Below are 18,241 nucleotides of genomic sequence, written 5' to 3' on the forward strand. Positions count from 1 at the left end.
AGTGTTAATCCCTAAATTATATAGCGCTCTGGTGTGTGCTGGCATACTCTCTCTCTGTCTCCCTAAAGGGCTGTGTGGGGTCCTGTCCTCAGTCAGAGCATTCCCTGTGTGTGTGTCGGTACGGCTGTGTCGACACGTTTGATGAGGAGGCTTATGTGGTGGCCGATGCCCCTGTGGGGCCGACACCAGAGTGGATGGATAGGTGGAAGGTATAAACCGACAGTGTCAACTCCTTACATAAATGGCTGGATGACGTAACAGCTGTGGGACAGCCGGCTTCTCAGCCGCGCCTGCCCAGGCGTCTCAAAGGCCATCAGGGGCTCAAAAACGCCCGCTCCCTCAGATGGCAGACACAGATGTCGTCACGGAGTCTGACTACAGCGTCGACGAGGTTGAGACATATACACAATCCACTAGGAACATCCGTTACATGATCCCGGCAATAAAAAATGTGTTACACATTTCTGACATTAACCCAAGTACCACTAAAAAAGGGTTTTATGTGTGGGGAGAAAAAGCAGGCAGTGTTTTGTTCCCCCATCAAATGAGTGAATGAAGTGTGAAAAAGCGTGGGTTCCCCCGATAAGAAACTGGTAATTTCTAAAAAGTTACTGATGGCGTATCCTTTCCCGCCAGAGGATAAGTTATGCTGGGAGATATCCCCTAGGGTGGATAAGGCGCTCACACGTTTGTCAAAAAAGGTGGCACTGCCGTCTTAGGATACGGCCACTTTGAAGGTACCTGCTGATAAAAAGCAGAAGGCTATCCTGAAGTCTGTATTTACACACTCAGGTACTAGACTGAGACCTGCAGATAGTGCTGCTGCAGCGTGGTCTGTGACCCTGTCAAACAGGGATACTATTTTGCGAACATAAGAGCATATTAAAGACGTCGTCTTATATATGAGGGATGCACAGAGGGATATTTTGCCGGCTGGCATCCAGAATTAATGCAATGTCCATTCTGTCAGGAGGGTATTAGAGACCCGACACTGGACAGGTGATGCTGACTTTAAAAGGCACATAGAGCCGTATAAGGGTGAGGAATTGTTTGGGGATGGTCTCTGGGACCTCGTATCCACAGCAACAGCTGGGAAGAAAAATTTTTACCTCAGGTTTCCTCACAGCCTAAGAAAGCACTGTATTATCAGGTACAGTCCTTTCGGCTTCATAAAAGCAAGCGGGTCAATGGCGCTTCCTTTCTGCACAGAGACGAGGGAAGAGGGAAAAAGCTGCACCAGTCAGCCAGTTCCCAGAATCAAAATTCTTCCCCCGCTTCCTCTGAGTCCACCGCATGACGCGGGGGCTCCACAGGCGTAGCCAGTTACGGTGGGGGGCCGCCTCAAAAATTTCAGCGATCAGTGGGCTCGCTCACAGGTGGATCCCTGGATCCTTCAAGTAGTATCTCAGGGGTACAAGCTGGAATTCGAGGCGTCTCCCCCCCCCGCCGTTTCCTCAAATCTGCCTTGCCGACAACTCCCTCAGGCAGGGAGGCTGTGCTAGAGGCAATTCACAAGCTGTATTCCCAGCAGGTGATAGTCAAGGTGCCCCTACTTCAACAAGGACGGGGAAACTATTCCACACTGTTTGTGGTACCGAAACCGGACGGTTCGGTGAGACCCATGTTAAATTTGAAATCCTTGAACACATACATAAAAAAATTCAAGTTCAAGATGGAATCGCTCAGGGCGGTTATTGCAAGCCTGGAGGAGGGGGATTACATGGTATCCCTGGACATCAAGGATGCTTACCTACATGTCCCCATTTACCATCCTCACCAGGAGTACCTCAGATTTGTGGTACAGGATTGCCATTACCAATTCCAAACACTGCCGTTTGGACTGTCCACGGCACCGAGGGTCTTTACCAAGGTAATGGCAGAAATGATGATACTCCTTCGAAAAAAGGGAGTTTTAATTATCCCGTACTTGGACGATCTCCTTATAAAGGCGAGGTCCAAGGAGCAGTTGTTGGTCGGAGTAGCACTATCTCGGGAAGTGCTACAACAGCACGGATGGATTCTATACATTCCAAAGTCACAGCTGGTTCCTACCACACGCCTACTGTTCCTGGGGATGGTTCTGGACACAGAACAGAAAAAGTATTTCTCCCGCAGGAGAAAGCCAAGGAGCTGTCATCTCTAGTCAGAGACCTCCTGAAACCAAAACAGGTATCGGTGCATCACTGCACACGAGTCCTGGGAAAAATGATAGCTTCTTACGAAGCAGAATTCCATTCGGCAGGTTCCATGCAAGAACCTTTCAGTGGGACCTCTTGGACAAGTGGTCGGGATCGCATCTTCAGATGCATCGGCTGATACCCTGGTCCTTGGAGACAGGGTTATCTCTACTGTGGTGGCTGCAGAGTGCTCATCTTCAAGAGGGCCGCAGATTCGGCATACAGGACTGGGTCCTGGTAACCACGGATGCCAGCCTTCGAGGCTGGGGGGCAGTCACACAGGGAAGAAATTTCCAAGGACTTTGGTCAAGTCAGGAGTCGTCCCTACACATAAATATTCTGGAACTGAGGGCCATTTACAATGCCCTAAGTCTGGCAAGGCCTCTGCTTCAAAACCAGCCGGTACTGATCCAATCAGACAACATCACGGCAGTCGCCCATGTAAACCGACAGGGCGGCACAAGAAGCAGGATGGCGATGGCAGAAGCCACAAGGATTCTCCGATGGGCGGAAAATCACGTCTTAGCACTGTCAGCAGTGTTCATTCCGGGAGTGGACAACTGGGAAGCAGACTTCCTCAGCAGACACGACCTACACCTGGGAGAGTGGGGACTTCATCCAGAAGTCTTCCAACTGTTGGTAAACTGTTGGGAAAGGCCACAGGTGGACATGATGGCGTCCCGCCTAAACAAAAAACTAGATATTGCGCCAGGTCAAGGGACCCTCAGGCGATAGCGGTGGACGCTCTAGTGACACCGTGGGTGTACCAGTCGGTTTATGTATTCCCTCCTCTGTCTCTCATACCAAAGGTACTGAGAATAATAAGAAGACGAGGAGTAAGAACGATACTCGTGGTTCCGGATGGGCCAAGAAGAGCTTGGTACCCAGAACTTCAAGAAATGATATCAGAGGACCCATGGCCTCTACCGCTCAGACAGGATCTGCTACAGCAGGGGCCCTGTCTGTTCCAAGACTTACCGCGGCTGCGTTTGACGGCATGGCGGTTGAATTCCGGATCCTAAAGGAAAAGGGCATTCCGGAGGAAGTCATTCCTACGCTGATAAAAGCCAGGAAAGAAGTAACCGCAAACCATTATCACCGTATTTGGCGAGAATATGTTGCGTGGTGTGAGGCCAGGAAGGCCCCAACAGAGGAATTTCAGCTGGGTCGTTTTCTGCACTTCCTACAGTCAGGAGTGACTATGGGCCTAAACTTGGGTTCCATTAAGGTCCAGATTTCGGCTCTGTCGATTTTCTTCCAGAAAGAACTGACTTCACTGCCTGGAGTTCAGACATTTGTAAAGGGAGTGCTACATATTCAGCCCCCTTTTGTGCCTCCTGTGGCACCTTGGGATCTCAACGTGGTGGTGTTTCCTAAAATCACATTGGTTTGAGCCACTTAAAACTGTGGATTTGAAATATCTCACGTGGAAAGTGGTCTTGTTATTGGCCTTGGCTTCGGCCAGGCGTGTGTCAGAATTGGCGGCTTTGTCATGTAAAAGCCCTTATCTGATTTTCCATATGGATAGGGCAGAATTGAGGACTCGTCCCCAGTTTCTCCCTAAGGTGGTATCAGCTTTTCACTTGAACCAACCTATTGTAGTGCCTGCGGCTACTAGGGATTTGGAAGATTCCAAGTTACTTGACGTAGTCAGGGCCTTAAAAATGTATATTTCCAGGACGGCTGGAGTCAGGAAAATTGACTCGCTTTTTATCCTGTAGGCACCCAACAAAATAGGTGCTCCTGCTTCTAAGCAGACTATTGCTCGCTGAATTTGTAGCACAATTCAGCTGGAGCATTCTGCGGCTGGATTGCCGCATCCTAAATCAGTAAAAGCCCATTCCACGAGGAAAGTGGGCTCATCTTGGGCGGCTGCCCGAGGGGTGTCGCTTTACAACTTTGCCGAGCTGCAACTTGGTCAGGGGCAAACACGTTTGCAAAATTCTACAAATTTGATACCCTGGCTGAGGAGGACCTTGAGTTCTCTCATTCGGTGCTGCAGAGTCATCCGCACTCTCCCGCCCTTTTGGGAGCTTTGGTATAATCCCCATGGTCCTTACGGAGTTCCAGGCATCCACTAGGACGTCAGAGAAAATAAGATTTTACTCACCGGTAAATCTATTTCTCGTAGTCCGTAGTGGATGCTGGGCGCCCATCCCAAGTGCGGATTGTCTGCAATACTTGTATGTAGTTATTGCCTAACTAAGGGTTATTGTTGAGCCATCTGAGAGGCTAAGTTATATTTCATACTGTTAACTGGGTATAGTATCACAAGTTATACGGTGTGATTGGTGTGGCTGGTATGAGTCTTACCCGGGATTCAAAATCCTTCCTTATTGTGTCAGCTCTTCCGGGCACAGTATCCTAACTGAGGCTTGGAGGAGGGTCATAGTGGGAGGAACCAGTGCACACCAGGTAGTCTAAAAGCTTTCTTTTAGTTGTGCCCAGTCTCCTGCGGAGCCGCTATTCCCCATGGTCCTTACGGAGTTCCCAGCATCCACTACGGACTACGAGAAATAGATTTACCGGTGAGTAAAATCTTATTTTTCCTCAAAATGTCAGTCTCCCTGAGCACAGTTCCTATAACTGGAGTCTGGAGGAGGGGAATAGAGGGAGGAGCCAGTTCACACCCCTTTTATAGTCTTAAAGTGCCCATGTCTCCTGCGGATCCCGTCTATACCCCATGGTTCTTGAAGCATCCCCAGCATCCTCTACAGAGAAAAGGATTTACCGGTAGGTATTAAAATCCTATTTTTTGCGTGTCTGTTTACTTTTAATATCATATTGATTTACCCAAGGTATGATACTGTATCATTCTGGTTGGGAGATGTATCTAGGCCCTTCTCTTGTAATAATACAGTTCTCTGCACCCCACTTGCTTTCCGTCTAGACACTGTTCGGTCCTGTAAGGGGTACCCCCTTTCCACAAATTTTTGGACCATAACCTCTAGTTGTCACTTTCTAATTCATTACTTTTAATTCTACATACCCGGATGAATTGAGTATGGTAACCCCATAATAGTAGACCTGGGGTGAAAGCTGTTGTGTTTCAAAATAGTGTTGCGGTCAGTGGGCTTGGAGAACAATTTAGTCTGCAACTTCTGGTTCCCTACATGAGATGTTCTCATCGAGAAAATTGATTTCTTCCTTGCTGGTTGTCAATGAGAGTTTAGCTGGACACGAGGATTCATTGTGTGCATGCATGTATTAGGTCCCTTAATTCATTCTCTGGCCCTGTCCAAAATACCAGGACATCATCAATGTACCGATTATAATGGAAGATGTGTCGACTGATATTGGGATTTGTAAAAAAATATTTTTGACTCAACCATGTACATAAACGCATTTGCGTACACAGGCGCTGCACAAGAACCCATTGCACATTAAAATAATTGTGTCAAAATATATTTTAAAAGAGCAAGTATAAAGTCTACATGGGGACCTGTGTATAAACTGTTACCTGTAAGTAAGGTGCACACTACTTCTATGCCAGCATCGTGTGGAATACAGGTATACAACCCTACCACATCGATACTGGCTAGTGTAAGATCTTGAGGTACCATGGAAGAAGTGGCTAAAGTGCGTAACAGTGAGGAGATGTCTCTGAGGTGAGTAGACGTCCCCATCATGCAAGGTTGCAAGAAAGCATCTATATACACAGCAGCTGGCTCACACAGAGACCCCCTGGCAGATAAAATCGGTCTACCAGGGGGCCTCTGTGTGTCCTTGTGTACTTTGGGAATTGTCTAAAACACGGGGACTTTCGGGGTTGTTCCCATGAGTAGTTTCTTAAAGCCCATACACACTGGGTGAATTTTGAGCTGAAAGCAGCACACATTTGGTGTTTTGAGCTGCTTTCAGCTCAAAATCACCCAGTGTGTATGCCCAAATGATGAGCGTTGATGCGCGCTCCCGCTTCATCGCCAGTGGCCACCGTTCATCTACTGGTATTACCAGTAGATTAACGGCGGGGTGAGCGGCTTACCATAGCGTCCTGCTATGGAAAGCCGCTCACCCCCGCTGACATCACTGGGCAGGGGGGATAAGCGCTCAGTGTGTATGCACTGAGCGCTTTTCAGCCCAGCGATGTCAGCGATCATCGCTGGGCAAAAACGCCTAGTGTGTATGCACCTTAAGTCTCCATATCAATCAAACCCATAATGAGGGTAAAAGTGACCAAGCAGTGGCACAGCACTTTGTTATGGCTAAACATTGGATGGCTACATTAAGATATCGTATAATAGATCAAGTTCCCTGGAGCCTCAGAGGGGAAGATGGGGATAAGCAATTGTTACAGTTGGAATGCAAATGGATTCATTTACTTAACACTAAGCCCATTTGGTCTAAATGAAGCTTTGAATTTCAGTTGCTTCTTGTAAATATGCAGATGATAATATTTAAGTTTGCCTAGCACGAGATTCCTCAGATTTCGAATTATATATCCTATAGTTTTAGTCACTTGTTATGGTAGTGACTTATAGTTGTTTTATGTAATTAGCTGCATTTATATTAACACAGGTCCTATGGAAGCTCAGTATAGTGGTTTTGCGCACATTTATTTGTTATGGCACTATTTTAATAAGAATTTGACACTAATTTTAAACATAGGTGTAATTTGACATTTCCCCACTAGATGGCAGGGCAGCACCATCGGTTAAAAATCCTTTTATATATGCGAATATTCTGTGTTATATTAATAGTTTTTTTTGTATATATTCAAGTATAATTTGATGTGCATAATAGGTGTTGTTATTTATATTGCTTTTTATATGTTTGTTTCCTTAGGTTCTCCTGGTGTGCAATGCTGCTGCATCACCATGGAGACCTGAGCAGCAGTGGCACCTTGACCCGGCAGGCGTCACTTCCGGTTTGACGTCAAACCGGCACTCCCTTGTAAGCCACAGTAACTTGCCAGGGTGCCCTCCTACAGGCCAGCAAACCCCAATCACTAAACGAAAACAGAGGCGGCACTCCTGGACTGTGCAGCTTTATTGTTCAATAATTTCGGCATTGCCTGTGACTGTGTGTGCCTGTATCTGCTGTGTGGTTTCACTTTCAGTGTTTCCCAGATATAACTGTCACTATATTCTGTACCCTAAGAGGCTAGGTGTGTCTGGGTTCGCTAATATATTGCGTCACAGTATTTATCCAATACGCATATTCTACTGTGTACTCGGTCACATAATACTGGATTTATTCGCAGGTATTGTACTTTGTCTGGTTTTATCGTACTAAGTCGCTCTGTGTTGCATTCTCACATAATGTCTAACGGAAAGTGCAGTAAATCAGTGGAAGCTCCTGCATCACGCAGAGCATGCTTCAGGGATTTACCAGAAGGGAAAGTTTTGTATGGTGGTTTATGTACTATGTGTCATACACCTCCTAGTCAGTCCGCAGCTCCTGGTTCTACTTCGGAGCCACCCTGGGCTGCGTTCACTAACCTACTGGATACTCTGGTAGAACGCCTTACTCCCCCTATGGGACCACCTGTGCCACTATAGCCACAAATTGTCCCTATGGTTAATCTGTCTTGGGTGGAAAATTTATCTAACCAGCTGCAGGCAATTAAATCAGTCCTTGTTCAGACAGATATCCACCCAGGTCACTCCCATGCATCTTGGTCATCTAAACGGGCTACTTCCTCCTCTCAGTCCACATACCTCTCTGATGTTTCATCTGAAGAGGAGGGGGAGCATACGGTCCTGTCAGACACTGAATCTGGTGTTACTGATGAGGATTCTCCCTGCCTTAGTGGTTGCTGTTAAACAAATCCTATAGATCACTGATGATGAGGATTCCACTACTGTGGCAAAGAAAACTATGTTTAAATGGCAGAAGGTGGTTAAAACTCTGGTACCCCATTCTGACCATTTAGTGGACATCAGATGGGAACCCTGGTCTACTCCAGGGAAGAAATTACCTCAGCCTAAATGGGCCTTGGCTCGCTATCCTCTCCCTGCAAAGTTATGTATCAAGTGGGAAAATCCACCGCCGGTGGATTCTCACGTCACCCGCCTTGTGGTGTCATCCACTCTGCCAGTCACCACTGTCACCGCACTGAAGAAACCGACAGATAAGAGTGTGGCGGGATGCCTGAAATCTATTTACTTCCATACAGGAGCTGTGCACTATTGCTGCCTCCTGGGATTTTAAAAGGCATTGAAGCGTGGTTTCAGGCATTAGAGGAAGAGCTGCCTGAGGATATTTCCGACAAGGCCAGACAATACCTGTCTCGCATTACTACCGCTGCCTATTATATTCAGGAGGCGTCCACTGAGGTGGGCGTCCAAGGCGTTGACTACTGTACGTCTTTCCTGGCTCGCTGCATACTGTGGTTGAGGTCATGGAAAGTGGACCTAGATTCCAAAAAGGTACTCCCCTACAGGGGGCATTTTGTTTGGGGAAGACCTGAATAAAATAGTGTATGAGTTAGCAGCTGCTAAGACTGCTTTTCTCCCAAATACTAATCCTTCTGCACAGAAGGCAAAAGGTACCACTTTTTGTTCCTTTCAGCCTCAAGGGAAAGCAAAAGGTCACGCATACCCGATGCAGTCTCGTGCTCCCAAAACAACAAAGCCCAAGGCCAAACAATCCTGGCCAACCCGTCAGCCTGCTTCCAAACAAAACAAGCCTGCTGCATGACGGGTTGGGCCTCCCCCTGGGGGCCCCCATGGTGGAAGGCCAGCTTCTACAGTTCACCCAAGTCTGGTTAAAGACCACTTCAGATGCATGGGTGCTAGAAGTAGTCTCTCACGGGGACGCTGTCTCTTTCAAAAGACGTCCCCCTCGCCAGTTTTGCACTACAGTTCTACCTTCGGATCTGTTAAAGGCACAAGCTTTGCAAACAAGTGTCAGTTCGTTCCTGGGTGGTTGTGCCGGTACCTCAGTCCCAGAGGTCATTCTGGCCTATACTCAACCTCAAATCCTTGAACAAGTTTGTGAGAGGGCCCAGGTTTCGTATGGAAACACTGCGCTCAATTGTACTGGCTATGTAACCCGGAGACTATATGGTATCCCTGGATATACAGGATGCATATCTGCATATACCTATTGCCATATATCACCAGCAGTTTCTGCGGTTTGCTATTGGCAACCTACATTTTCAATTCCAGGCTCTACCATTTAGACTGGCCACGGTTCCTCGGATCTTCATCAAGGGTCATGGCCGTTATGACGGCCTATCTCTATCGCCAGGTGATCAGATTCCTGCCGTATCTGGATGACCAGCTGATTCTGGCAAATTTCCAATATGTCCTCCTCGGTCAACTGCAAATGACAGTAAACTTCTCTCAAGCCCACGGGTGGCTTATCAATTGGAAAAAGTCCTCGCTGGTCCCAGCTCAGAGCATGGTGCACCTGGAGGCACTTCTGGACGCACACAGTCCATGGCTGTTTCTGTCTCCAGAAAAGGTCCTGAGGCTTCAGGACAGGATAAGATGCTACCTTTGTTGCCCCAGAGTGTCGATACACTCGGTGATGCAAGTACTTGGCTTAATGGTGTTGGCATTCAACATGGTAGAGTACGCTCAATTTCATTCCCGCCCACTAGAGAGGTTAATTCTTTCCAAATGGGATGGCCAACCTCATCAGATCAGTTCTCAGATTATCACTTTAACTCCGGAGGTTCGTCTGTTGCTGACCTGGGGGCTACAGGACCAGCGAAACGATTAAACAGGGGCCGTCCCTTCTGCATCCCCGACTGGATGGGTCCTGCTGACGACAGACGCCAGTCTTGAGGGGTTGGGGTGCGGTGTTGGGGTATCACTCGTTCAGGGTTGCTGGAACAAGGGGGAATCACTTCTCCCAATAAGCATTCTGGAATTGAGGGCGGTGTTCAATGCATTATCATTTGCTCTGCCTCTGGTACAGAACAGGCCTGTTCAAGTACGGTCAGACAACGCCACCGCGGTGGCATACACAAATCATCAAGGCGGCACTCGAAGCCGCATGACAATGATGGAAGTATCAAAAATCCTTAGTTGGGCGTAATGTCATCTGCCAGCCATATTGGCAGTGTTCATTGCGGTTGTCCTAAACTGGGAAGTGGACTTCCTCAGTCGCCAGGACGTGCACGCCGGAGAGTGGAGACTTCATCCGGAAGTCTTTCAACTCCTTAGACGGATGGGGCCTACCACATGTAGACCTCATGACATCTCGACACAATCACAAGGTACTGATCTTCGGATCAAGGACCAGGGCTCCTCAAGCAGCGTTCTGGAATGCACTGCTGGTTCCATGGAACTTTGGGCTGCCCTACATGTTCCCTCCAGTGTCACTCCTGCCCAGGGTACTACGGAAGTTCAAACAAGAAGAAGCAATACTACTTCTAGTAGCTCCAGCGTGGCCTTGAAGGAATTGGTAATCAGACCTTCAGGGTCTATTGACAGAGACCCCTTCTACTTCCTCAGCGCCCGGACCTTCTCGTACAGGGCCCTTGTCTTTACCCAGACCTGGCCAGACTGGCTTTTACGGCGTGGGTCTTGAAGCATCACTCCTGAGGGCCAAAGGCTTTTCCGAGGCGGTTATTCAGACTATGTTGAAAGCCCGCAAACCGGCATTTGCCCAGATTTATTACAGGGTCTGGAATTCTTACTTCACCTGGTGTGCTGATAAGAATTATGATGCATATTGATTCAGAACTTACAGAATCCTGGCTTTTCTGCAACGAAGCCTTGACCTAGGTCTTCATCTGGCCACCCTCAAGGTTCATATCTGCCTTGTCGGTATGGTTTTATTGAAAAATTTGCGTCTATACCTGACGTTCATACTTTCACTCAGGGCATACTTAGGATTCAGCCTCCCTATGTCCCTCCTGTGGCTCCATGGGATTTGACAGTTGTACTAAAGGCCCTGCAAGAGGCTTTATTTGAACCTCTTGAGTTGGCAGACCTTAAATGGCTCACGGCTAAGGTCTTGTTTTTGCTGGCTATTGCCTCTGCAAGACGGGTATCGGACTTAGGCGCTTTGTCCTGTCATCCACCCTATTTGATTTTTCACAGTGACAGGGCAGTTCTACGACCTCGACCGGGTTATTTGCCTAAGGTGTTGTCATCTTTTCACCTTTAACCAAGAGATTGTGGTTCCGGCATTTATCTCTTCAAACTTGTCTTCCAAAGAGCGTTCTTTGGATGTGGTAAGGGCTCTCCGTATTTCTGTAGAGGACTGCTTCTATCAGGAGATCAGATTCCCTTTCTGTACTGTTTAGTTTCCACAAACGTGGCTAGCCTGCGAATAAGCAAACCTTGGCCAGATGGATTAGAATGGTGACTGCACATGCTTATGCGCAGGCTGGACTTCCAGCTCCTGCTGCTATCAAAGCCCATTCTACTCGGTCTGTTGGATCTTCTTGGGCGGACCGCCGTGTTGCGTCCACTGAACAATTGTGCAAGGCGCCTACGTGGTCCTCAGTGAACACGTTGATTAGGTTCTTTGCCTTTGATACTTCGCCTCCCAGGATTCTTCCTTTGGATGCTGGGTTCTTATGCCTGCTAAGATGCGTCCCCTCCCTTGAGGAACTGCTTTAGGCCATCCCCGATGTTATCCTGTGGAAACCAATGTATCCTGCTGCAGAAAAGGAGAGTTATGGTAGACTTAGCATTGTTAACGCTTTATGCGAGGTACATTGGTTCCACAGGGCACCCACCCTGACGCACCCAGCTTCTATGGGTTTGTATGGCATTAGCCGCTGGTACCTTCTCCTGTCGTGAGAATGTGGGTCTGTGACTAACATCTGACTTCCCTCTTGTCTGCTCCTGCATTTGACTGGTTAAGGAAACTGAGCTCCAGTGCCTGGAGGCGGGATTTATAGAAGAGGCCCCAATGCATCCTGGGACAGCATAAAGCTTTAGCCTGTTGGTGCCTCTGGATCAAGATCTACTCTATACCGCAATGTTTTCCTGTGTAACCAATGTACCTTGCAGAAAGTGAGTTAACAATGGTAAGTCTACCAAAACTCTCCTTTTTGTTTTCCAAGGTAAATATATGTTTATAAATAGGAGGATCGCATTATATTTAAACCAAAAATGTACAGCAAAACTGAGCCATGTCATTTCTATACAACCCTACTAACCAATTTAGCGAATTTAGTATTTTAGAGTTACTAATGTTATTGTGCCTTCAGTGTATTAGACTGACTGAAAGGTCGTTGGTAATAGATGCAAGTAACATGGCTGCTCTTGTCCAGGCTCATATGAAGCTGGCACATGCACAACAGGAACTGAAGACTAAGCAGGCCGAGGTGAAGAAGATGGACAGTGGCTACAAGAAAGACAATGAGGCATTTGAAGCTGTTAAGAAAAATAAGGAAAAACTTGAAGCAGAAATGAAAAAACTGAACTATGAAGGTATGTATCGCTTTCCTCTTTATAATTAGATTTGTTTGACATACTTTGATCTGTGTAATGTTCATGTTTGTAATCAATATTTTGTATTTTTTATTTTTTTGTAATTAGATGGAAAAGAGGAGCAGCTTTTGGAAAATCGCAGGGAGCTGTCTCGCAATGTAGGGCGCCTTAGGGAAACCTATGAGTCTCTCATGGCACGCTACTCCAACCTTCATTTTGAATATAAGTATGTCAGAATGTGTCACCAGTAAGCTGACTGGGTGGTGGGTTTTCTTTGTTGCCCATCTTGTATTCAATACATAAAGACTGTCAGCACTATCACTGCAAATCTGCGCATGTTAAGCAATTAATAACATGGGGGTTTTATTCATGTTTTGATCAAAACCTTAAGGCCCATACACACTTGACGATGCACACATCGTTAACGACCGTCGTTAACGACTTCCCTTGAACTTCCCTTGAACAGCTGAGCAAACGACATGAGCATACACACTACCAACGACCCAAAGACCATAGACCATTCATCGTTGAAGCATCAAAGCTGAACAGTTTATTAAAATAATGAGCTGGGAACAGGGCTGGTGAACAGTGGCTTGGTCGTTGGTCTTTCACACCATACACATTCAACGACGTCTCTGGTCGGTAACGACCATAGTGGAAATTGAGCATACATGCTCCACAGATAAGCGAGGGTCGTTAACGTCCCGCGGGGCCGCGCATCGGTGGTCGTCGGATGCATACACACTTGACGATATAATGAGCGACGTCGTTGATGAGGGCTGAAATGAACGACGTCGTTCATTTTATCGTCAAGTGTGTATGGGCCTTAAAACTTGCAGTCTAGTGTCAAGGGGCTCCAATTCTCTACAAGTCCCTACATTAGCATGCATCCCCAACACACCATTACTTTGTAGTAATGTACTCTCTCTCTTATAGTGGGTAGCATCCAGACCATGGCTGGCTTATGAGGTACATAGAACTACAGCTATGATTGGAAGCGGCCATGACAACACAAGGCAGAATTTTTAAACTAAAAATAAATATGCATGTGCTTGGTTTTATTGTATCAACTTTGGGCAGTATTAATTCTATATATGTGTACAAAATAGAACTTTGAATACAAGTTTGTAAGTATGTCAATGTGTCGCCAGTATACCGGATGGTGGGTCTTCAAGTTGGTGATCATGTGTTCAATGTATCATACAGCTGTGCATACAGGATTTTTTCACTTGTTCCTTTATTTTTTACATTTTCTGCTAGGTTTTTTTTTTTTACTATATATTTGTATTTTTAATATATACATTTAATAGGGATGGTTACCAATATCTTCTCTGATTTATAATTTGTTCTCACAATTTAAAGTTTTGGATTTGTTCTGCTGGCTGGTCCTTGGGAACATTATAACAGCCATGGCTGCATTGCTGTTATCCAGGCAGCCGATTATCCCTTGCCTGGTTGATATTTTTAAATTATGCCTAGTTCCCAACTTTGCAACACATCTACCAACAGGGATGCTATAGTCATAGAGTTGGATTTCTTTGTGTGATGATATGCTTCACAGCAGAGGATGCAGACCAGATAAACTATATACACAGACTAGTAAAGTATCTAGAAATGTAAAAAAGATATAAGATATATCAGAAAGCGCTGTAGTTGAGTAAAAATTTATTACATAATAGTCTAAAAACAATACAATAAGGTAGACATATAATTCATACAACTATAAAAATTGCTTCTCTCATAAGTGTCTCCAATATTATCCAGCCGCACCAAGACCCTTACTTGCAATGTTCTTTATATTTAGGGATATTAGGTGCTTGTATAAACCAAAAGATTTTAAATGGACAGTGAGTGACCCGTTCGGCACATAACTCCTTAGATCTTTATACTTATTGTCAGTCAAACAGCAGCGTGAGGATTTTAGTGGCAGGCAAACCAACATGCAATCATTCCGCCGTTAATTGACGTTATGTGATCACTGTGTGAACGGGCTGAGGGAGGGCGCCGTAGCAGTGATGTCAGGCGCTATGCTACACCTCAGTCCGACCAGAGCTGACAATGTCCAATTGTATACATATATTATTATATATGTAAAGTGATAAAACGAGCAGGATAGTTGACCATACAAGCGCCAGGGAATTTTTCTTTGTTTTTTTTGTTTAGTAAAGTATCTAATTGCGCAGAGACAGGCTTCCATTCTGTTCTGTATGAGAAGCCGTGTTCACTCAGTATGCACTCTGCCATTATAGAAATCAAATTAATATGGGATGTTGCTTGCTATTCTGGGGTTTCAAGGACGACAGCCTGAACATTGGTTATTCTTTTGCCATATGGATTTGGAGAAATGTAATGACTGGAGCTGAGGCATGCTGTGCGTTTTTAGTTGCAGTTTCAATGCCTGAGGTCCCTGGTGGAAGCCAAACCTTCCACTCAATGTCCTAGAATTAGGAGCAGAGCTAAATACTGTACTAATTTAGAGGCCTTTTCGGTCATGGTGAAAACCCATAAGGATTCAGTCAAACACCACCTAAGGTTCTGGCGTACATCAACCATAAGGGAAGTACAATGAGCTCCCTTCCAATGACAGAAAATGGGATATTAATACCTAATTCCTTTTCTCGTAGTCCATAAGATATACTGGGCGCCCACCTGAGTGCGTTGACGTGTCTGCAGGTTTTTTCTTTTCGAAAAGTTTACCTGTTCAGCTGTTGCTGTTTGTTACCAGCCGTTGCTGGTCAGTTTGTTATTGGTGTGCTGGTGTATGAATCTCACCACTCAATGTTATGTTTCTTCTCTCAAGTATGTCCATTCTACTTCAGGCACAGTTTTACTTATACTGGCTGTAGGAGGGGGCATAGAGGGGAGGAGCCAGCACACCCAGTTGAAGAAATTTAAAGTGCACTGGATCCTTTGAACCCAATCTATACCCATCGTATTAAGTGAACCCCAGTATCCCTTATGGATGTTAGAGAAAGTGGCATATCCATGCACCGGGCAGAATGAAATGTTCCATATATATTGGCTTTCTTCATATAAGGGGTGGAAAACTGGTGTGGCCTGCGTTCAGAAGAATGATCCCTAAATCCAGACATCTTCCAGTAATTGTGGAAAGATGAGGTCTTCCAAGTGTCGACATAATGGCATCCTTTTTGAACCACAAGGTGGAAAGATTTTGCTCTATGGTGATGCTTCCATGCATTCTCAAGATTGAAAGAGAATGGGTTTGTATGTGGTCTGTGGCACCAGACCAGACTGTCCGACCTGGTCGTGGTTCGCAGACATCATCGGAAAGTTTGTTGGGTCAGTTTACTGAAAGGCAGGGTATGTTGATACAGGGAGCATTTCACCATCCGTAATTAGCATTTTGATGTAGTAGTTCCTTAAGAAGCTTAAAAAAAAAAAGTGGTTCTCCGTCAGAGACCATGCTTAGAGCCGATTTAAGTAAAGAATTATCATAGAGACTGGATCACATATTTCTATTTTTTTCCAGTTCAGTCTGCCTGCCTGAACCTCTTCTTACAGGCTAGGTTGAATTATCGATTAAAACTGAGTTCTGTTAAATATTTTGATCTCTGCACCTCCAGAAGAGGTTGGCACTTTTCTAGAGAGTGCGGACATTTCTGCAGAGTGTAAAGTGTTTGTAACCGCCATGGAGTTATTCATTAGTTCCTTTAGTCTTGAATTTGGTTTTGATTCGACTACAACAACCTCCATTTCAACCACTGGATACAGCAGATGTCAAGTTTCTCACCTGGTTTCCTCCAGGCTTTGGAGGGTTTTTTAGTTAGTTGCTTTGTCTTGTAAATCTTCCCATTTAATTTTACGTGAGGGGACAGTCTGTTCTCTACTGTTTTCAACCTTCAGATCTTGTCTTATGAGTCTTGGGTTAGAAAAACCAGCAAAAAGTTAATTTTACTTTTAGGGGACATAATGGTTTATTCTAATTCACAGGTTCTCAAACTCTGTCCTCAGTACCCCACACAGTTCACATTTTCCAGTTCTCCACAGAATCACAAGTGAAATAATTTGCTACACCGGGGGATCTTTTAAATGTGAAACTGAGTAATGAGTACACCTGTGCACTTGCTAGGTGATCTGGAAAACGTGAACTTTGTGTGGCCCTGAGGAACGAGTTTGAGAACTACTGTTCTAATTTTTTTTAGGTTTATACCAAAATTAACTTTGAAGTCTTATTTCAACTGAATCTCAATGTTCTCTATTTCTCTAACATCCATAAGAGATACTGAGGTTCACTTAATACGTTAGGGGTATAGGTGGGGTCAAAAGGAGCCGCTGCAATTTCAATTTCTTCAACTGGGTGTGCTGGCTCCTCCCCTCTATGACCCCTCCTACAGCCAGCTTAGAAAAATGTGCCCTCAAGAGAGGATGCACACTTTGGAGCTCCAGAGGATTTTTTTTCTTCAGTTTATTTTAAACTTTATTTTCAGTATACTGTTTGGGTAACCGTATACCTGCACCGTGCGAGTTAGTGGGGTGAAACGGTAACCGGTCTCTTTAAGCCGTCAGAGCCGCTTCCCCGCTGCAGGACCACCATCCTGAGAGGTTGTTGGTACTGCAGGGCATTGTGCCTTGGCAAACGCAATCGCAGCACGCCGCACAACCCTTACATAGCCTGAAGGTGAGAAGAGTGGGGAGTACAAACTGGGGGCCCCGCTAGGGGAGTCCCCCAGTTCTTGGTGCGGCGCAATTGTAGGGGTGGATACGGAACGCTCCTTGGGGGGTGCCTCTATAGCCCCCCCTGTGTACACTGGCAGCGGTGGGGAAAACTAGCATTTTTGTGATGTTTTACACTAAACATTGCCAGTATAAATAACGACATAGCTCCGGTGCCATTACAGGGGGGCATATCTTCCTCAAAGTGGGACCAGCTGCGTTTTTGTGCCTTCCTCTGCTTACAGCTGCAGCAGCAAGGACACACAGCTCCTCCAGACACTCAGGGATAATCAGGAAACTGGTACAGGGGTGTAAATAAGGGGGAGAGCCTCTATTGTACACGATTAGTGTCCTGAAAAGGACAAGACATCCGTTGTTTCACTGTGAAATATATACAGCTTGCAGTCTCACTGAGCCTGACAAGCTTGGGTGTGCTGTTCCTCTCTCATTCTATGTCTCCTCCCCACATACAGTAATGCAGGCTTGCTATTGTAATACTTGTCTGTGTGTGTGTGTTGTCTAATGTAAACATGGTCAAACACCAATTATGCAGTGTATGTCACACCAGATTCTCTCCCTCTATGGCTGGTTCTCTATCATGTGAACAATGCCATCATTCCTCGCAGGTTAGTGAGGAGGCTGGGGGGGAGGGTCAGGAGCCATCCTGGCTCGGTGCCGTGAAAACTATGATGGCAGATATGTCATCCCAGCTCACTGCTAATAATCAGACACAACAGCTGCAGCGGGCTGTTGTAGACCTAGCTGCAAAGGCAGATGATAAACAACCCCCCCTCAGTTCAGGGTCACATAAGCGTGGGTGGCCTGATTTACTCTCAGATTCTGAGGAAGAGGTACAGGAGCAGGGGAGGAATTAGATCCTACTATGGAAGATTCAACTTCTGCACAGGGTATTGAGTCCCTCATACTGGTTGTCAGGTAAGTGTTAAAAATCCCATTAGAAAACGCTGCAGCACCGCAGTCGTTTTTCTTAGCACAGAAAAAACTCACTTTCCTTGATTCTCCTGAACTAGATGACATGTTTAAGCA

General features: G+C 45.9%; 1 protein-coding gene across 4 annotated transcripts in view; it reads left to right on the forward strand.

The window, feature by feature from the left end:
• Positions 1-18,241, forward strand: part of SMC2 (structural maintenance of chromosomes 2) — a 213,019-nt gene that overhangs the window by 74,485 nt on the left and 120,293 nt on the right. For all 4 annotated transcript variants that reach the window (XM_063914672.1, XM_063914675.1, XM_063914673.1 and 1 more), the window contains exons 11-12: positions 12,361-12,520; positions 12,629-12,746. In XM_063914672.1, the coding sequence (XP_063770742.1) occupies positions 12,361-12,520; positions 12,629-12,746 (278 nt within the window). The remainder of the gene's footprint in view (positions 1-12,360; positions 12,521-12,628; positions 12,747-18,241) is intronic.

Source organism: Pseudophryne corroboree, chromosome 1, assembly GCF_028390025.1.
Source record: "Pseudophryne corroboree isolate aPseCor3 chromosome 1, aPseCor3.hap2, whole genome shotgun sequence".
Taxonomy (NCBI): Eukaryota; Metazoa; Chordata; class Amphibia; order Anura; family Myobatrachidae; genus Pseudophryne; species Pseudophryne corroboree.